The 18,314-nt window shown below is 37.4% G+C and overlaps 2 protein-coding genes across 3 annotated transcripts; both read right to left on the bottom strand.

Moving 5' to 3' along the window:
- Window positions 1-7,681: 7,681 nt before the first annotated feature.
- On the bottom strand, window positions 7,682-12,372 carry LOC6033629. The gene is made up of 2 exons (XM_038257669.1): window positions 12,272-12,372; window positions 7,682-12,210 (listed from the first exon to the last, which is right to left on the bottom strand). Exon 2 carries the CDS (start codon window positions 12,197-12,199, stop codon window positions 7,748-7,750), a length of 4,452 nt encoding a protein of 1,483 aa, XP_038113597.1. The 5' UTR covers window positions 12,200-12,210; window positions 12,272-12,372; the 3' UTR covers window positions 7,682-7,747.
- Window positions 12,373-12,993: 621 nt separating this feature from the next.
- On the bottom strand, window positions 12,994-17,610 carry LOC119767795. Of its 2 annotated transcripts, none has more exons than XM_038257310.1 (2): window positions 17,255-17,610; window positions 12,994-17,195 (listed from the first exon to the last, which is right to left on the bottom strand). In XM_038257310.1, exon 2 carries the CDS (start codon window positions 17,148-17,150, stop codon window positions 13,023-13,025), a length of 4,128 nt encoding a protein of 1,375 aa, XP_038113238.1. In that variant the 5' UTR covers window positions 17,151-17,195; window positions 17,255-17,610; the 3' UTR covers window positions 12,994-13,022. The 2 variants fall into 2 exon arrangements, with proteins under 2 accessions (XP_038113238.1, XP_038113240.1); XM_038257312.1 differs by having other exon boundaries at window positions 12,994-17,183.
- Between the last annotated feature and the right edge of the window lie 704 nt (window positions 17,611-18,314).

Here is an 18,314-nt window from a genome sequence, read left to right as displayed (position 1 = left end):
CAATGGCAACTCGAAGTCGGAGTTTCTCGAGTTGCATAAAAAAGACGACAGGAAAAGATGCTGGAAATGACATAAATTATCGATGGCGACGGGGACGGGAAAATATATATCAGCTAATTATGTATTTATTTCTAGCTGTTTACCATTTTGAGCGATATTTAAAATTCAAGAGCGTTTGGAGAGCAAAAGATGCAAGATGCAACAGTTGGAACCTGTTAGAGCTCATGTTGCAACTGCTGTCGCGCATTCGGAAACAACATGCAGCGATAATGTCGATTTTGTAAAAAAGTGACACAAATTTATGCATTTATTTGCAAGACAACGACTTTTTGAAAAATTAAATGTGTAAATGTGCAAGTCTCATTGAAGTAGGCTACTGACTAACCAAAGCCTAGTAAGTAATCACCTCGCCATAGCGCATAAACGTTTCTTTATAAATCAATTAAACAAGTCGCATAACACCACATTGACAAACGGTGCGGCATCGCCTGCTTTGTAGAAAATGTGAACCAATAGATTAAACATAAATTACGCGCGTCTCGCCTGCTCTGACCAGATGCCGGTCCCCGTCGGCCGTCGTCGTCGTCGTCGTCGAGACCGTGTCCAAATTAGGACTAAAAGCCCTCCGTCTTATCTTGCTCCAATCCACGTGTTTCTGCTTCTGCTGTTCAGCACTGACCGGCCGGTTCTGGTTTAGCTCAAGCTGGACCAGTTCATCGATTCCGTCTCATTTGCTATCGATAGTGTTTAAACACGACACCGCGTCCACACCATTTGATCACTGATCGTAACTTGAGGATAGTGGGTTAAATTTTGTCCGAAAAAAATGAAGTAAAAGATTTGAGATTTTTTTTGAGAATTTAAAAAATCTAAATAAAGGGAAATTATTTGAGAGTAAACAACATTTTTTAGCCACTCAAGTTCACTGTGCAAGTAACCAAGCAACAGGTGCTGCCAGCCAGCACACCTTGCCTACTGTGATCGCAAATCGATCGATCGAACCTCGTCGTCGTCGTCGGCCCAATACGGACAGATGACCGGGCCCTAAACTTGCCCTGGACAAATATAAACCGTGAGAAAAAAGTAATGAACTGTGTGTGATCGATCGGTGGATTTTGATAAGAATTCTTATCGTTTTGTGACGTGATTAGGAGAAAAGTGCTGAGTATGCTTGAGTATTGCCAGATACATTGTCGTAATGTTATGCAAATGTTTTTAATTTAATATGTTTTTAGTTTTGGAAAATTTTTAAAGTCCAAAAAGAAGCCTTCTTCTGAAGCTTAACTGCTAACGAATGTATTCAGATTTCCGATTGGCCACATTCTTGCAATCATCGCCACCAAAAAAACAAACACGAATTCCAACATCAGAACGAAACGTGTAATTTTTATGAGAGCTCGCGAGTCATCGCAAGCTGGCGTCAGCGCGGGAAAAAAAACACCGCGACGTCGAAAAACTGCCCTCGTCCTTGTCGTCGTCGCGCCTGCTACGATCCACAAGCCGGGGGAGCTGCAGAAAATTTGAAATTCAAATGACAAATATTCCCAGCAGGCTGGTGGTGCAGCAGGCTGCGACTTCTGCAAGCCCTGCAAGCGCATGGCCTACTCCGCGCGGGGCTCGATTTCAGTGTGTGCAAAACGGGAAAAATTTCGCATAAGTTGTTATCATCCTTTCATTAAATGTAGAAAAATCAACAAATCATTAATAAGAATACGAAATTAATTTCAATGCGCTCGTTGAATATTTTTATTTCGTCGATGCTGTTTGTACAACTGAACGAGAACCTGGGGATGGAAAGTAAAAAAAAATCGCCGGGTTGGAATATAAAGTGCAGAAGAGGAAAATCGCCTCGCGATTTAAAATTCGCGTTTATTGGAAGAGCTTCAGCTTCAGGTCTGAGTTGGCGCGAGCGTATAATTAAATTTGAGCAGGATATTTTCATTTTGTTTTATGGTCACTTTAATTATACTTTATTTGCTGTGATTTATTGCGCCTGGATTTTGGACAATTGGCGTTTCGAGTCGAGTAAGTCCAAAGCCTGCTTCGATGGGCGACGGCGCCTTAATACGGCATCATTACTCAAGAAAAGAAGCAAAATTCGGTAGCTGCGGTGTGCGGCCACTTTTAGATACCATCTATAAATCTCTAATTTCGTTTAATTGAATATTTTTCATACACACTTGAAACATTTTTCTAAGGCACTTTACCTTTATTTTGGGGGCTTCCTTTTCAGTTCAAGCTTAATCCACGCGCGGTGTCTGCTCATTAATTTAATTAGTATTAATATGGATTGCGCGATTGCGCGCACCTCTCTTTTCGGCAACTGCGAGCATTTTTGAGTATTTTTTTCGAGGAGGAATTGGGCAAAAACGCGGAACGGAAGAAACGATAGAGAGGAACCTGCTGCTGGCTGACCGTCTGCCAACAAATGGTAATAAGAATAAAAGTGAACATAAAAATTTCACCGACTTTATTGCTATTATGAATTTATTTATAATCGCTCGCCTGTCGGAGTTCGAAACCACTAATATACATATAACTGGGCCGCGAGTTTAAGTAGGTTTAATTAATGCATTCCTTCGCCGTTTTTTTAACCTTTTTCCATATAGGTGAAATGACCGCGAGTCAGTGGCGCTCTAATAAGAGCGAATATTGTGAAAAAAAATCGGGTTATAATTTTCGTTAATGTTTCCCACTCTGTCAGAGCTCATGTGAACCGTGCGCGGTTCGTCCGGAAACAACCGCGATCGTCGTAATCATCAACGGGAAGTGAATTAAGTTTGAAGTGGTTCAAGAAAAAAAAACTCGCCGTTTGGCTACTGAGATTCATTCACAAAAATGTAGTATTGGGGGTTGTTGTGTGGTCCAAGTAGGCGGATTAATATAGTAGACGCTGGTTTTGCTGGTTTTTAGTATTCTATTTCAAAAAGTTTAAAACTACACAGTGTTCATTTATATAAATTATACCACATGAATTTGAAAGCGAAATCGTACATATTCAGTTGTTTCCAAAATTGTTGATAGCTTAATTTCGATGCAAACAACATTGTTTTTATTTCTGATGAAAAAATAATCGATTATGACAAATCATGTTTTATATTCTCTCCTATAAATATATCTACGTTTCTTGAGATCGCTCATTTTTTTTCAAAAAACTTGAGTAGTTCTCTAGGTTTTCAAGTATTTTGTTGTAATTACTAATATTTTATTGTTGTGGGTATACATAAGATACAGATTTTATCGTTGTAGGTATTTATAAGATACAGACAAACTTATCATTTTCCCAATTTGATTTGATGATGTTGCATTCGAAAGAGAAGATCTAGCATTTAAAACACCGCCAGTAAACGCTTCAGTTTCATCATTGTATGATAGGTTTGGGTGCCCTGAACACGCTCTAATCGACAGAATTGGATTTTAGTAAATCTTATGCAACCATGCGGACCCCCTAATTTATGCTACATCGATCGGAAACATGGGTGCGCATGGTTGCTTAAAATAATTTCATGGCAATTACATCCGAAATTAACAACATTATATATTGGCAGGGAATTCACTTAAATTCAAATCTGCCGAGCATGTTCAGAGAGCCCACATTTATCATACCTTGAAGAAACAGAAGCGTTTACTGACATCAACTTTAAAAATAATGAATTGTGTAATCACATAAACCAATGGAAACCAAATATGTGACCAAGAAACAAAATCTCGACACTTTGGCTCAGTTTCTAGCCTTCTGAAGGGAACTTGACGCTTAAAACTTGGCCTGCGCATTTTTGAGATTTTTGAGTTTTAAAATTGTATCTTTTTTGTCTTAAAAATGGATCAAAGGTTCAAGGTCCAAATTTACTTTTTTTTAACGAAAATGTTTGTTTTTAGAGCTTTAAAAGTGCTCCGAAAATCATTTTGTCAACCCTGAATTACTGAGCATAATTATTTGCTTATAGGGGAAAGTGGGGAAAGTGTAACAAGCTAAGGAAATGCTCGTTATAACCCATCAAACACGTTAAAAAATCTGTCGGATTTTTTATAATCATCTTATTCCAGGCTTTGACTAAAACTTTGATAGAACTAGTTTTTAAAAAAATCCTGTTTTTGATTGTAAAAAAATGATTTTAAAATTTTTGATTTTCCGTACCTTCTACTCAACTAGACGAACAACCCGTTGGGGCAAGAGGAACAATGCATGAAACAACATGTTGATTTGCTAACAATTGAACTGTTATCACTTAGATACATCAGATTAGAATGTATTTGAAACGTTTCTTTCATTTTTAAATTAAATAATGCATGAGCATGAGCATGAGCATGAGAGATCACCCATGGTTGCCCCTCCGTTGCTGAACAGAACCGTAATATCCTTTCAGCACTACTGATCATAGGCTTCGACGATCTAGTAGTGTTTCCCTTATCAACAGCATGTATGAATGCGCCGAAAAGATAAAACACCATGATTGCTAAAGCTAGATCAATTGCGAATAGGTAACCGTCATTGGCCACCAACGGCGCCCGCCATGTCAGTTTGTAGACCTCGATTTTAAGGGACGGGAATGTTAGTTAGCGCAGGTTGCTACTAGGGCAGCTGATTTACTCTGTGCTTACACCCCACGAGCGCCAGGAACCTGAAAACTTGTTAGTAGGATAGGGTGTTTGGTCAGGATTCATCATAGAAGATGATGATGCGACCCAAAATCATAGTGTTCGTTGAAAGATGTTATAAATTATTCGCAAGGCAAATTCTTTCATTTTTAAATTAAATAATAAGATGATAAATAGCAAATTTTCATGATATCACTATATTTAGCATGGACATTTTTTTTAACAATTGTTTATCAATTTTAAGTACTTTTATGTATTTATTTACCATTAAAATATGTTGTTGTAGCAATTCATAATTTTTTCCATACTAAAAATCCATATGGTACACTTGCCCCACCTGAACAAGATTTTTTAAAAGCTCTCAACAAAAATAACCTAAAGTTGAATCATACTTTATAATAGGTGCAAGACATTGGTAGGGACACTACTGATCTAGGAAAAATAGCATTTTGATAAAATGAGCCTTAAAACGAACCCTAGACCTTATTTTGTGCCATCCAAATATTATAAGAAAACAATGGTTTTTAAAACTTCATAAAATCTTATGCCCCGTGGAGTTTACGTCGTTTTGGCGGTTTTGTGTCAGCAGAATCAGCTAATTGCATTGCTAGCAACAATTCCTCATACTGGAAATAATCAAAATTGTAAAAATTACGGCCGTACGAACGATTGTTCCTCTTGCCCCCTTTGGTCGTCTTGCCCCACCTTCCCCTATTGATTATCGGCGAGAATTTGGTCTTAGAAGGCGTAGATTAGAATTATGGTTTGTTAGGATTATCCGATGGTTTGTTAGGAACTTCGAAATAATTCATGAATATTGTTTTTCTATTTTATTTTTTTTAAACTTTGAATTCAAGTTCTGCAAACTTCGTTATAGTAAAAAATGAATGGTTGATTACCTGATATTTTACCACTGCCATTTGGATTTATTCTATTTTTTTATAAGGAAACCCCCACAAATTTATATTGGGAATGAATGATGATCAATTAATTTTTAAAGATTTTTTTTTTTCATTAAAAATATTTATGATTTAATATCTAGATTACTTTTTCAAAGCCACGAATGTACATAGGACCTTTTGAAAATGTAAGCGAGATATATACATATTGCAAACAAAAAGATGGAAAATTTCATCAAACTATTCAAATCTGATTGCTGTTCACAATACACAATCAATTACGTGGCGAACCAGAGAGTATCAATATCACTCCCCTCAACCCACTTCGATTAACTTTTATTATGCGGTTTTCCCTTTGACAGTTTTCACAAACCACATAATTGAAATCGAATTGTGGTGGTGGTGCACTTACCGACCCTGCCATTACCGCAAGTGTGGTGTTCACAAACATGTCAGTTGGCGTGTCATTACGAGCAATAGTAGGCGGTGCCCACCTGTCGTCACCCCAGCGCTAGCAGACAGGTTGTAGCAGGCCACGAACGTGTTTCATAAATTGAAAATAAATATATACACTCAATCACACTAGGCAGCACAGCAGCGCCTGCTTCGATTTCCTTCTGCACGGTGTCACTTTGATGTGGCGTTGGGTTGGGTTGGGTATTTGGAGCTAATAGTTTTCAGGTGATTTTACGAACATGGCTTCAACACTGAAATTAATGTCGGTGGTTTAGGAGTCATTATGATTTGCACTCAGCTGCTATTCAAAATAAAACAAATGACTGCTGTTAAATTAACCAATTGACGATCGATTATTCAATTAAATTAAGCAACGTTCATAACTCATAGCATGCTGCGTTCTCAGCAAACGGCAGCGCCTTAAAAGGCTTCTGATGCAGCAAGTGTTTCCCATCATCAGTCACAGCGACCGCTGCCATGGGAACCGCCAAGTTAGCCTTGCACTTCCGCTGTGTCGGAACTGGGTGTGAGAACTTCACTTTTTTATCGCCGCGTATTGAGAGCTTCTAATGACGTATGACGCGAGCAAAATGGCGCCAAATAAACATCTCAAAGCTGAAATTTAATTAAACGCATAATTTAATTGCATCTCATCTCTCATCCGCAACCCACCCGGGACAGACTCCTTTTGTGGGTTGGATCCTGCGGTGGCGATTAAGTTTTCGCTTCGTTGGACAAATTGTCCGACGAGTGGCGTAAGTTTTTCCCGGTCGTTTTATTCCAGTGCATCATGGGTGCTGCTGCTGTGGCGCGCTTGGTTGATGTTTTAATAAAATATTGTTACTTTTTTATTAATCTAATTAAGCTGCCACAGCGAAATGATGCTGCCATAAATCAGACGAATCAGCTCGTGTAGGGTGCAGGGTGGGATTCAGGGGGCATGACATTTTTATACTGTCATCCCTTTAAATTCATTATCCTGGTTGGCGACAACAATCGAACTTAAATTGGAAAATTTAACATTGTCATAAAAAGCAACCATCAATTTTAATCCAAGCATGCTAGGGTGAAGGGCTCCAAAACTCAGTGACTACTTGATGTCCTCATCGGACGCGCCCTTTAGTTTGTGACTTGTCCGACAAATCGAATCGAATTAAAACAAATTAGATCGAATTAAGCAAATTTTTCACGACCCTGTCTGCGGTTCAACAGTTTCCGCTGAGTCAAAGGGTCTTCTGGCTACGGATAGATCACGACTTTCGGTGGAAAGAGGCAAAATAAAAACCACGAGACGCCATATGGTCCGAACCGAAAACTGGTTGATATTTAAAGTTTTATTTATTTTCAATGAATTTATAACTGTATCGTTGGCTGGTAATTACCGTCCAAATTGTCCACTTGATCGTGATGCCGTCGTGTTTTTTTTATTTCCTTTCCGCAGACTCAAAGCCAACGTCTGAAATTGCGGTGGAATTTTTGGTGGCCAGCATGTCGGCCTTAAACCGGGCTGTTTGGTCGGGGCTTCGTATCAAACATTGCAAATGAGTGGTGGAAAAGCGAAAACGCGAATATAATCATAATTTAATAATTACTGCTTCCCAATTGACTTGGCTGCACTTTTGCGACTAATTGTTTGTCATATTTGTTGATAGGTTGACTGGGTCGGAGTGAGGGTTTTTTGGACTGTTCGGCAAACAAGTGAACTATTGATAAGTTTATGTGGAATATTTAATTTTATTATTCTTTTTCATTTGATACATTTACTTTTAGTATAACATGTCACTGTTTAAAAATTACTTTTTCTCACAAAATGATTGCAAGTATTCCATTGTCAGCTCATGATTATTCTGTGCTTGTTTAATGTCGGCAGCCAATTTTTCATTTGTTTTCAACGACTTTATTCTTCTATCTTTGTCGAGGATTTTATACGAATAGCCTGAATCAATTTCTGTTTCAGGCTCCATTTCCGGCAGATCCTTTCCGGACACAATCAATTCGTAACTTCCCTTGTTATCTTTTCTAGCAGTGCGCCCTTTAATTTGAATCTCCTCTTTTACATCCGGCGAGAAAAAAGTTTGAATCACGTGTACGCCGCCATTTTTCTCTACGACCACGCTGGATTTAAAGTCCACTCCACGTCCCATTTGACGAGTGGCCAGTGTGACCGTTTTGGCAACGCCTGCTTCGTTAATAAATTTAACACGCTCGGTTGATTTTGTGTTGTTAGTTAGGATATTTATGCGATCAAATTTGGAAGAATATTCTTTGTGGAAGTTTTCTAACTTTTCATCGGTTTCAAAGAAGATAATAACGGCACGATTTTCTGCTATTTCAGTATAAGTATGTCGGTAGATTTCGTTCATCCATGACTCTACAGCGATATTATAATGAAAATCCTCTTCTTCATCAAAACGCAAGTTTGAACAACCAAAATAAGACGGCATAAAAGATTGCTGTTTTATTTTGTACAGATTTTCAATGGCATCTCTTTCGTGAGTATTAAGATCGTTCAATGTGCCAGTCACTCCTAATATCAAAGGATAGTTTAGAGGCAAAAGAGCATAAGAAATGGCTCCACAGTTGATTACAAAATAGCCATAATTGTCTTCGTCATCTATTTTAGGGACAAAATCAGTTCGCTTTAGTTGAAAGTAATAGAAGATATTATAATAACCATGACTTGTTCTGTTTGAAAACTCACCAGTACCATCCATGATATGAATGGTTTCTTTTTCACTCAGTCTGAATGTGGATTTAAATGATTCTGAATGTTGTTTGATTTTCCAAGCACAATTTATCATTTCTTGCAAATGTTCATCAAATAGTTTTCGATTTGAATATAACATCCGTTGGTAACCACCATTAATTTTTTTCAATAGTTTATATGGAGATTCTCTGATAAATGTGTGAAATTCTTTGAGATTCTTGACTGCGTCTGAAGCAAGCATTCTTTCTTTGCAGTGATCCAATTCATGTTCATACATACATTCATTAACTATTTTCCAAGCTTGTTCCTGTATCAAGTATAATTCTGGGACCGTTGGTCGAACAGCGGGAAAATAGCATTTACCGTAAAAATCTTTTGTAAAAAACACATCTGCTTCATCTATCAACAAAATTGATTTTTCTCTGGTGGCATCAGCTACTGCGAGGGAAGGTTGAACTTTATTTAACAATTGATTTTCTATCAATTCTCTTATATCGACACGTTTGCCAGTATTGTCATTTGTTCTTAAAGTAATTAATTTATTTGCCATGCCCTGAAATGTGTTGTATTCAATATTATCTTCGATTTCTAAAACTCTAAAAAAAGCCCCAAAATCCAGCAGATCTCTCACAACTAAATATATATTGTAGCAAACAATATCCACGGAATGTCCAGTTAGTGCTAAAATCGCTGCTGTTAGTGCTAAAACAAGTGATTTGCCTTGTCCAGTCAAAATTTGCGCAAAATGTTTTCCCACACCCTCTTCAACCGTATCAGCGCTTAACATTCTCAATACACAGAGTACTTGAATACAGTGCGGTTTAAAGTATCCCACTGTACTGGAAACATCTTCAGACACTTGGATAGTCCAAACGGCAGCTACTTTTGCCAAAATAATTGGTAGAGAAAGTTGCTTAAACTGTGAATTCCAAAGCTTAAAGTGAATTTGCTTTACAGATTCTTTCACTTGTTTTGCAACAAAAAGCACTCTATCTACATGCTCTTTTCCCATCGAACCTTCCATGGTTTTATCAAAGTGTTCGCAATATAAATTGTAAGCTTTTCGTAATAGATCACTATCAACATTTTCATTAAGTTTTTCGAATAGTTCCAACGCATGATCAATACTCATCTCATTTTGTTTTCGAATGTACCAAAACGATTCTTTTATTAAACTGATTCGAGTTGTAAAATCGCTATTACTGGAGCTGTTTCCCACCACGCTAACAAATGGATTAACTCTTTCTTCGTAAAACCGATCAAAGGAAACATAATTCGGCTGTTCAGCGAGATAAATGAGTGAGCTTCTGATAGCAGAGATCAGACTACTAGATGTTAAAATTTGATCCTTTGCAGAAATAATGTTGTTTGGACTCCATTCATTTTTACCCAACTGAATTAGAATGTTGGATAGCAATGTGTTAATTACGTCAATAGTGTAGTGCTTTGGAGGTGGATCATGAGCATCAAGAAAATCGTCCAGTTTGATTACGCGGTATGTTGCGTTGTCAGAGTCACTCCATTTGTTTTCAACCACTTGCAAAATAGAGGTATCAAGACATTCAGTTTCAGTGATCGCAAATTTAACAAACCAATCGAACCGAACTTCACCCAAATCAATGATTAAGTCGTTATATGTGCGGCAAAAATTTACTATTTCACCAGCACCAACACCCTTTCCAAGGGCAACCAAAACGATTTCCAACAGTTTGTCACAAATTATTTTCATTTCGGGCAAATCAATTTTCCCCGGCAGCTCAGTAATAATCTCATTCCTACACCTCCAATAACCACTGAAAACGTCGATCAAATCCCGAAAGTAATTGGACGATTCAAACCCAACCCGACCGACGACATCCAGTTGGCCATGGAGTACGCGTTTCTCAACGGTTGCGTTGCAGTCCTGCTTCAGTAGCTGGATTGCTTGGACGATGAAGCGACCTAGAGAATGGCTGATCACGCGCACCGTCTCCAGCTGAGCATGGCCTGCTTCGCGAACTAACTTGGTGTAGTTCTGCAAAATGTCCCCAAACAGATCCAGCTCTCCACCGTGTTTGATCGCGGCATAGGGCAGCACATTCGATAGGACGTCGTCCAGCATGCAGTACCAGATGAAAATTTCGTTTGAAACTGCGAGATGATTTTTGGGCTTGCTGAAAGTTATCATTTTTTTCGCACTTTCCAGAATGCCTCGATAATTTGTTGTTTTTGATCTATTCAGTAACGCCACACTGTAATTGAATGGACTGTTGTTATGATGCGTTAGTTTGAAATGCTTGATCAATTTGAAGATAAAATAATACTCAAATTCTAGACACCGATTTAACGGCTGTTCATCTTTCCATTTTATAGATCTTAGTGGATACCATCCGTTTTCGTCACTAGTGATAAGTTTGTGGAACTCAATACCAGCCTTATTAGCAATACTAATTATAACTTCTTCCAAACTTTTGCAAAGAAAGAAAAATATAGGTTTCGTAAAACAAACTACCTCTCGGGTTTCTTCAATCTTTATACCTTCCATCAAATGATTCCAACAAGTAATTAAATCGTCCAATGGTTTTTGAAATATTTCCTTATTTAAAAAGGAAGCAATGTCTTTGAAAAGTTTAATATCTTCACTGCTAACCAACATCATGCGCTCTTTACACATTGACCGTAAAACAGTTTGTAAAGACTCTGGAGAACCATCTATCAAAGTATTTGTGAAAAAAACATATGTCTGCTGCAGTAGTTTCTCCAGCTCATCATTTAAGCCTAATTTTTGGTCTTCTCCTTGAATTTTAAATGCTGCGAACCATTTATCTCTTTTCAGTACTGTCTCCTCTAGTTGAAATAGCTCCTTTGAAAAAGACTTTAACTCTTCGGTCACAATGTTGTTGGTACTAATTTCCCTGCACAGATTTCGATAGCTCATCCGGCCACTATTGTTCAGCATGCTCGCTATCCGCACCAGTTGTATGTAATTGTTGGCATGTTTATCATTGAAAGCAGATTTTTCAATGGCACTTTCGATGGCTGGAATCAACCTCTTCCGTAGACTGTCCCGCGCCTCCCGCAAACCATCGCGATAGATGCACGTGATTCGTAACTGCTCAATCAGCACTTCCTTCGCTTGCGCAAAATTGCCACAATCGTCAAGCTGCTCGGGGTGTTCAAATTTCACTGCAGCTATAAAGTTATTTTCCGTTGTCATGATGCTGCCCTCACTGTGCAGCTTTATTTCCAGTTTGACAAAGGTAAATCGCGCGGAATAGTTGAGCTGGTCGATTTTCTTTTCGGATGAAGCCTTTTTCTTGATGTACTGCGTGCGATTAGGGTTGTACAACGCTCCGATCTGGGCCAGGCGAGGTTCGATTGATGAATCACATTTTATGGCAGGCTTGGAACTGTGCGCTTCGCCGTTTTTATCACACTTTTTCACCGGTATGATCCACGAGTTTAATTTTGAAGTTGAATTTGTCTCTTCATCTTGATTTGTATCACTGCCGAGGCAGAGTGTATCAGTTCCATTGTTTAAAGGATTAACTGTGGTCATCTTGAGTATTTCTAAAATTAATGATTATTTTAGTAAAAGAATTTTGCATTAAAACGGCAAATCAGATCTCACTTTTGGAAAATTCCTCAAGCACTGTCGATAAGTTATTCTCAACAATTCAAAACTATCACACCATACATCCTTGCTAGCCACTGGTAAAACAAGAAATGAGACCAAAATGCATAAACGCTAGCTTGAAACCGGAGCATCAAAATGCTTGTCAAGCAAAATTGATATGCAAATAAGACGCGAATGAAAAAGTGAATGCTCACCAACACATGGAAAAAGTTCGGATAGTGTTACTTCTCGCGAGATATTTCAGTTTGTTGCTTCGACAGCACGTTGTTGATCTGTTTTTGTGCGCATTATGTCCCATACGGCGATTTAAAAAAAGATCATGTTTTACCTTCAGAAAGTTATCTATCTATCAACTTTATTCAGATAGAAAAAAAATGAAGTTGGATTCTATAAACTTCAACGACTGCCAAGCCGATAAAAGAATCGAATGCCAAAAGCTTATAATTCGGAAGTCGTTGCATTCATTTTGATGTTCTGTGTCAGTTCTAACTACCCGATTTCCCGCATGTGGTCCGATTAATTTAATGCGACTTCACAACAATAAAAAATCATGTAGATAGTGGCTGGGTCAAATGGTTGTTGTAGACTTTTCGGATAACAAATGAGTAATGCGCAAGGTTCTTTGCGTTTACATTTAATTTACAATTTTGTGGTCATCATATATTTTTTTTAAATATACATTTTTAAAATGTTTGTGACTTTTTTTTTGTTTAAAGCTCAGACAACTTAATTTTCAGTTAAAAACTCACTTTTCCTTGCTAAAAGATTTCATATACTCCATTGTTAGCTCATGATCTTTCTGTGCCTGTTTAATTTCAGCAGATAATTTTTCATTTGTTTTTAAAGACTTATTTTTCCTATCATTGTCGAGGATTTTATAAGTGTAGTTTAAAAACAGTGGTGTTTCAGCCTCCATCACCGGTAAATCACATTCGCAAACAATCAATTCGTAACTTCCCTTGTTATCTTTTCTGGCGGTTCGGCCTTTAATTTGAATCTCCTCTTTTACATCCGATGAGAGAAACGTCTGAATGACGTGTACGCCGCCATTTTTCTCCACCGTTACGCTGGACTTAAAGTCCACTCCACGGCCCATTCGACGAGTAGCCAATGTGACCGTCTTGGCAACGCCTGCTTCGTTAATAAACTGATCACGCTCGGTCCCTTTAGTATTGACGGTTAAGACATTCACGCGATCAAATTGCGCTGAATATTCTTTACGAAACTTTTCCAACTTTTCATCATCTTCAAAGAAGATGATAACGGCACGATTTTTTGCTATTTTTGTGTACGTATGCCGGTAAACTTGGTTCAGCCATTCATCTACAGCGTATGAGCAATGGAAATCCTCTTCTTCGTTGAAACACAAGTTTGAACAACCGAAAAATGAAGGCATAACAGATGATTGTTTAATTTTATAGAGATTTTCGATTGCAAATTTTTCATGAAAATTAAGATCAGTTAGTGTACCAGAAACTCCCAATATCAGAGGATAGTTCAAAGGCAACAGTGCGTATGAAATTGCACCGCATTCTATGTTTAAATACCCAAAATTTTGCACGTCTTCAATTTCGGCAACAAAATTGGTTTCCTTTAATCTCATGTAGTTAAAAACTAAATAATAATCCCATTTATAGTTATGCTTAAACTCGCCCGTTTCATCCATCATACATATTGTTTTATTGTCATTCAGCTTAAACATTGACCAGACTGATGCTGAATGTTTGACTTCCCAAGCACATGTTATCATTCTTTGTAAGTGCTTATTTAGCAGTGTTTTATTTGTATACGTTTTTCTTATTAAATTACCATCAATCGTTTCTAGAAGTTCCTTCATTTTGTCAGTTCTAAATTGGTTGAACTCTGCACGATACTCAAAAGCATCTGTTTCAATGAATTCTTGAGTACGTCTTTGGACATCAGCTAAAGAAACATTATTATTTATCAAGTTCCAAATGTACTCTTGAATCGTGGCTAATCCAGGAATAACTGGACAAACAGCAGGCATATAACTTTTTCCATAAAAAGCTTCTGTAAAAAATACATCTGCTTCGTCGATTAACAAAACTGAGTCTTCTGTACAATTATCTTTTGTCATAAAAGGGGATTGTGGTTTATCTAATATCATATTATTGACCAAATCTCTAAGGCCAACGCGCTCGCCATTGATGTCTGATGTTATCAATGTATTTGCCATACACTCAAATGTTTTGTATTCAATATTTTCATTCACTTTTAAAGCTTTGAAAAAATGATCAAATTCCGTCTCATCTTTCTGGACTAAATATGTATTGTAACATACCAAGTCAACTTTATGACCGGTAAGAGCTAGAATTGTTGCTGTTAGTGCTAAAACAAGTGATTTGCCTTGTCCCGTCAAAACTTGTGCAAAATGTTTTTCTACTCCTTCTTTAATCTGATCGGCACTTAACATTCTCAGTACACACAGCACTTGAATACAGTGGGGCTTAAAGAAGCCTACTGTACTGGACACATCTTTAGACACCTGGATAGACCAAATGGCAGCAAGCTCTGCCAAAATAATTGGCAAAGTATGTTGTTTAAACCGTTGACTCCAAAGCTTAAAGTGAATTTGCTGTACAGATTTTAGATTTTTTTGAATAATGAATGAAATTTTTTCGGTGTGTTGCTTTCCCATTGTTATCTTCATAATTTTGTCGAAACGATCACAATATATATCGTAAGATTTTTGCAAAAGGTTTTTATCAACATTTTCATTCAGATTGTCGAACATTTCCAACGCATAATCGATACTCATCTCATTTTGCTTTCGAATGTACCAAAAAGATTCTTTGATCAAACTGATACGACTGAAAAACTCACTGTAATTTGTACTATTTTCCACCACGCTTACGAATGGATTAACTCTTTCTTCTAAGAAACGATCAAATGAAACGTAGTCGGGTTGTTCATCAAGGTAAATCAATGTGCTTCTTATGGCAGAGATTAGACTACTGGTTGTTGCCACTTGGTCTGTTTCTGAGAGATCTTGATTTGGGCCCCAATCTTTTCTATTCATCTGAATCATTATAGTAGAAAGCAATTTGTCAATGATATCAATAACGTAGTGGTTTGGCGGAGAATCGAAAAAATTGAGAAATTCTTCAATTTTGATTACACGATAAGTTGCATTGTCCGAGTTTTTCCACTTATTATCGATCATGCTTAAAACGGACGAGTCAACGTTATTCTTTTGAACAGTTTCTTTTTTTATGAACCAATCAAATTGAACCTCTCCCGAATCAATAATAAAGTCATTAAACACACGAAAAAAATTAACCATTTCACCTGCATCAACCTTCTTCCCAAGAGCTACTGCTATTATTTCCACCAATTTGTTACAAATTATATCCATTTCAGGCAAATTCATCTTTGACGGCAGCAGAGCTATAACCTCATTCCTACACCGCCAATAGTCACTGAAAACGTTAATAAAATCTCGGAAGTAATTTGAAGATTTAAACCCAACCCGGCTGTTGACATCTAGTTGGCCGCGGAGCACTCGTTGCTCAATGTCTGAGTTTCCATCTTGTTTTAAAAGCTGAATTGCTTGGACGATGAATCGTCCTAAAGAATGGCTAATCACGCGAACCGTTTCCAGCTGATCATGGCCTGCTTCTCGAACAAGTTTCGTATAGTTTTGCAAAATGTTTCTAAACAGGTCAAGCTCGCCTCCGTGTTTTAATGACGCAAAGGGCAATACATTTGATAAAACTTCGTCCAGCATACAATACCAGATGTAAACATCATCGGAGACCTCAAGATGATTCTTGGACTTGTTGAAGAACATCCTCTTGGCGCTCTCAATGAAGTTTCCATACGCTGATGTTTTTTGTCTATTTAGCAGCACTACGCTGTAGTTGAATGGGCGAATTGCGCGGTTTGTTAATTCAAAATGTTTGAGCAGCTTGAAAATGAAATTGTATTCATGTTCTAGGCATCTACTCAAAGAGTTGTCTTGTTTCCAAGTGATAGTTTTGTTAGCATACCAACCATTGTTGTCACTTATTAGCAGTTTACTTTTCTCAATACCAGTCTTGTTAGATATTTCAATGATAACTTCTTCTAAGCTTTTACATAAGAAAAAATAAATTGGTTGCGTGAATCGAACAACTTCTTTAGTTTCGTTAATCTTTATCGAATTCACCAAATTTATCCAACAAATAGTCAAATCCTTCAAAGGTTTTTCAAAAATGTCCTTATTCAAAAAAGTACACATATTCATGAATAGCTTTATATCTTCACCGCTGATTAGTGCAATGCGTTTTTCACATGCGCTTCTTAAGAAGTTTTGCAAACATTCTGGGGCACTTTCCACCATTGTGTTTCGGAAACGCTCAAAGCTTTGTGGTAACAATTCGTCAATTATTTTACTTAAATCTGATGCTTTGTCTTCTATTTGAACCCCGAAAATGGTGAACCACTTTTCTCGTTTAATTGTTGTCTCTTCCAGCTGTAAAAGTTCTTTGCTAAATGTTTTCATGTTGTCGGAAATCGTCTTATTCATACAAATTTCTCTACATAAAGAGCGATAGTTTAGCTTTTCACTACTTTTCAACATATTTGTTATCTTTACTAGTTGTATGTAATTGTTGGCATGTGTTTGATTGATTGCAGAATTTCGTATGGAATTTGCAATGGCTGGAACTATCCTTGTCCGTAAGTTGTTCCGAAGCACCATCAAATCATCTCGGATGATTTTCGTGATTCTCAGTTGGTTGATGAGCACTTTTTTTGCTTGTTCAAAATCGCTGCACTCGTCAAGTTGTTCGGGATGTTCTAGTTTCACTATGGCAATGAAATTGTTGTCCGTTGTCATAATACAGCCTTCGTTGTGTAGTTTGATCTCCATGTTGACAAATGTAAACCGAGCAGACAAGTTAAACTGGTCGATTTTCTTTTTGGTTTGAACTCTTTTCTTAATGTACTGCATACGATTGTGGCTGAAGAATTTACCTAATTGCGCAAAAGTTGCTTGAACGGGTGGAACACTTTGTTCGTTGAAGTTTGAAGTGTGTGCATCGCAAACAGAAACATGACTTTCAGCTGGCATTTCCCTTGAGGAAATATATTGATTTGATACGATTTCCTCGTTGTGTAGCATAGAATTGGACTCAATTTCACGGTTTTGTAATTTTTCAATATTTTCATCCAGGGTCGAAACCAAAGTTTCTGAGCGGGAGGATCCAGAAGAAAAAATGTTCTTCTTTTTCTTCTTCTTCGAGGGTAAGGATCCTCTACCACGTACGTGTCTGTTTTTATGCTTTTTATCGGTTTTTGATGAGGTTGTATCAGACGAAGCCATTTTTATTGAAATCTAAAAAAGGTAAACATTGCCAAAATAAAATAAATACGTCATATCTAGCAAAACATTGTAATAGGGCTGAAGCCGAAGTGTAAACAAAGAATTTATCCTGACGTGAGCAGGATAGACTCTTTGTTTACACTTCGGCTTCGGCCCTTGATTGCTTAACATTAAAAAAAAAATTAAATTTCAGTATCTAAGTGAAATTCTAATTCATTAATGTCAATTACTACTCCCAAAACTGGGCAGTATTCGTCCGAGAGAATAATGGACTCGGGCCGAGAGAATAGTGGTACCATTTAAGGACACAGAGAAAACAGCTCGAGACAAGCTAACCCAATGACATAACTGCCTCGTTCACCACATAGTGGTTAAAAGTCAATGTATGACACTTGTTGGAGATTTATTGTATCAATTAACGAATGAACACATTTGTTATGATGGTGTGAGTTGGTAGCATAGTTCATTCGAATCTGGCATTGAGCCCTCAATAAATGTTGTGGGGAAGATTCTCTCGACTTTGAGTTGCTATTAGTTCCACAGCACTATTTTATTAATTTACAACAAATAGGGAACTGTACTTACTAAAATAAAATTTTTAAATGTTTTAACAGAAAAACCAAAATTATATTATAAAACCATGACTAGACTCGATAACCTGAATTTTTCGGAAAATTTCAACTTCATACTTCAGATAAGCTCAAATATGAG

Source organism: Culex quinquefasciatus, chromosome 2 (genome assembly GCF_015732765.1).
Source record: "Culex quinquefasciatus strain JHB chromosome 2, VPISU_Cqui_1.0_pri_paternal, whole genome shotgun sequence".
In the NCBI taxonomy this organism is placed as follows: Eukaryota; Metazoa; Arthropoda; class Insecta; order Diptera; family Culicidae; genus Culex; species Culex quinquefasciatus.
The sequence above is the reverse complement of the archived record's forward strand: the minus strand, read 5'-3'. Positions and strand labels throughout refer to the sequence as shown.

Bases quoted from the DNA above. Each gene is read 5' to 3' on its own strand.
- LOC6033629 (XM_038257669.1), bottom strand. From the start codon at position 12,199: ATGACCACAGTTAATCCTTTAAACAATGGAACTGATACACTCTGCCTC.
- LOC119767795 (XM_038257310.1), bottom strand. From the start codon at position 17,150: ATGGAGATCAAACTACACAACGAAGGCTGTATTATGACAACGGACAAC.